This window comes from Carlito syrichta, unplaced genomic scaffold, assembly GCF_000164805.1.
Source record: "Carlito syrichta isolate Samal-C Ts95f unplaced genomic scaffold, Tarsius_syrichta-2.0.1 Scaffold303334, whole genome shotgun sequence".
Taxonomy (NCBI): domain Eukaryota; kingdom Metazoa; phylum Chordata; class Mammalia; order Primates; family Tarsiidae; genus Carlito; species Carlito syrichta.
The window spans coordinates 168,543-171,088 of NW_007247430.1; the positions used below are offsets into that span (position 1 = coordinate 168,543).

Below are 2,546 nucleotides of genomic sequence, written 5' to 3' on the forward strand. Positions count from 1 at the left end.
GATTCCTGAGCCTATACTTGCAAAGTGTGTTTAAAATGGCAGCACCATTTATTGACTCATCTCTGGAGAGAATGAGAGCAGATGTGGGTGTAGGACTCAAACATTCCCTTCCGGCATCTACTTCAGACAGGCTTCTTCCACAGCCAGAGGCCTCTCCAGGCTCACATCCTGTCAGCTCAGTGATGTCAGAGGGCAAGAGGTACGCTTGTGCCTGCTTCAGTGCAGAAATGCACCTATAAATCCCGAGGAATGGCTCTCACTGGCTGAGCTTGGGCCGTGGTCGCCTATCGTGTCTCAAGGTGCCATGACTGAGATCAGAGCCATATGACTGCAGCAGGGACAGGCTGTTTTCCACAGGAGGGGGATGCTCTTCCAAGGATGGAAGGCAGCTGAGCAGCAAAGATGATAGATGTCTCAATGTAGTGGCTGTGGGCCAGTCTGGGCTGGCCCCATGTCTGAGCCCTAAGGGTTATGGGGGACATCACATTGCAGGACTCTGAGCTAACCTGCCAACCTCTCAGAAATATTCGACTACTTCCTCCTTCTCAGAACACTCTCTTCTCTAGCTCTTTTGAAAGCACCATCTCCTGATTCTCCTCCCTCTCTGACAGCAACTTCTGTCTGTTCTCCTATCAAGCCTGGAGATGCTGGCATCTTCAAAGCTCAGTCCCACACTCTCGTCTCCTTTGTCTCAGAACCCTCCTAAGTGGCTCATCGTGATACCACGTTGGGAGCTTGAAATCACCATGATGGGAGTATTTACACTACAGAGTATGGAAATGCTACAAATCAGAGTTTCTCTTTTTTTCTTTTTTTGTTCTGAGATGTTAATGTATATTTCTTGATCTGGATGCTGGTTACACAGACATATACACTTTATGAAAACTGAAAATATTCTTTATATTCTATTACAAGCAACACAAGAGTATAAGCAATTTAGCAAATCTAGTTCAAAACAGAGAAAGCACTTCTAACTTTCTATTTCAAGTTCCAATAAATTGCTACTTACCAACAATTTTATCAACTGTATCAGGATCATCAAAAGTTACAAAAGCAAATCCCCTTTTTTTTCCACTCTGCTTGTCTTCCATAACGTCCATGGTTTCAATTTTGCCATACTTTTCAAAGTAGTCTCTCAAATTATATTCTTCTGTATCTTCTTTAATACCACCAACAAAAATGTTCTTCACTGTTAGGTGGGCACCAGGCTTTACAGAATCCGCTCTAGAAGCAGCTCTCTTTGGTTCCACTACACGCCCACCAACCTCGTGTGGTCGAGCACACATTGCTGCATCCGCGTCTTCAACACAAGAGTAAGTCACAGAACCAAAGCCCCTGGAACGTTTTGTTTGGGGGCCTCTCATTCCCACACGATCTGTGAGTGGGCCCCATTTCTCAAAATGTTCTCTTAAACTATCATCTTTAGTTTCAAAACTCAGACCACCAATGAACACTTTTCTCAACTGCTCTGATTCTTTTGGATCATGGCCCTCCTCCCTCCAGCAGTGATGGCAACAGCTGAAGTCGGGCCGAAGAGGGTGACCGGGTGGCAGTTTTACCTCCATTTCGAGACTGGACTTGCCTCTTCTGACTCGAGTTCAATATGGGCTCTCTTTTTTTCTTGGAGAGACAATAGTTAAACAGTTACCAGCACACCACTGCCCAACACCATTGTCACAAAAACTTGATTTTATCCAGATCTTGTCTTACTCCAAACCCTATTTGGCTCAAATTCTTTCTCAACACACTTTTTGCACACAGCACAGTACTATCTCCAACTATTTTAGCCCTAGTTCCCTGAGCCCATTTTCATCCAGACTGCATAACTCCCATGGCCATTTACTATCCAGTGTTCTCTAGATGTTTATCGACAACACAGACTCACTCATTACCAAGTTGAATATAACCCAGTGGCATCACTAGCTAATGTGGTGCAGATTTGTGCCATCCAAACAGTCCTTATAGAATTCATCATCACCCAGTCTTAGTGTATGCAGAGAATGTATTAATACTCTCTTTGAGATGAGCTTACCTTGGAATATAAGAAAATCAAACAGGTGTCAGCTTGTGTATGAGAGATTTTCCCACAAGATTTGGCAAAGGATAATAATAATAATAGCCAACATTTATTAGGTACTTACTAGTACCAGGTCAGTTCTAAACACTTTACATATTAACTTATCTAATCCTCACAACAGTCTTATGAAGAAGATATTATGACTTTCCTCATTTTAACAACTGAGAGATTTATGTGCAGAGGTTAAGTAATTTGCCCAAGTCTATGTGGCTAGTAAATAGCTTCTCTTAACTTGACCTGAGGAGGCCCGGTTTAAAAATTTGCACTCTCAACATTATAGACATCGCCTTGAAATATTTATGTTTAGATATGCTGGGTTTGATTTTTAAATATACAAGAAGTTGTATTAGTTAGCAAGACTCAGTCATAGGAGTGTTTTCTTTTCTTTTCTTTTTTTTTTTTTTTTTTTGAGTTGTAGTCTCACTCTGTCACCCAGGCTGGAGTGCAGTGGCACAGTCACAGCTACCGC

At 42.4% G+C, this 2,546-nt stretch overlaps 1 protein-coding gene across 2 annotated transcripts; it reads right to left on the reverse strand.

Moving 5' to 3' along the window:
* Positions 1-897: 897 nt before the first annotated feature.
* Positions 898-1,608, reverse strand: LOC103260769 (heterogeneous nuclear ribonucleoprotein A3-like). Of its 2 annotated transcripts, XM_021712511.1 has the most exons (2): positions 1,560-1,608; positions 898-1,490 (listed from the first exon to the last, which is right to left on the reverse strand). In XM_021712511.1, exons 1-2 carry the CDS (start codon positions 1,563-1,565, stop codon positions 1,002-1,004), a joined length of 495 nt encoding a protein of 164 aa, XP_021568186.1. In that variant the 5' UTR covers positions 1,566-1,608; the 3' UTR covers positions 898-1,001. The 2 variants fall into 2 exon arrangements, with proteins under 2 accessions (XP_021568186.1, XP_021568185.1); XM_021712510.1 differs by having other exon boundaries at positions 898-1,602.
* Positions 1,609-2,546: the final 938 nt, after the last annotated feature.

Bases quoted from the DNA above. Each gene is read 5' to 3' on its own strand.
- LOC103260769 (XM_021712510.1), bottom strand. From the start codon at position 1,565: ATGGAGGTAAAACTGCCACCCGGTCACCCTCTTCGGCCCGACTTCAGC.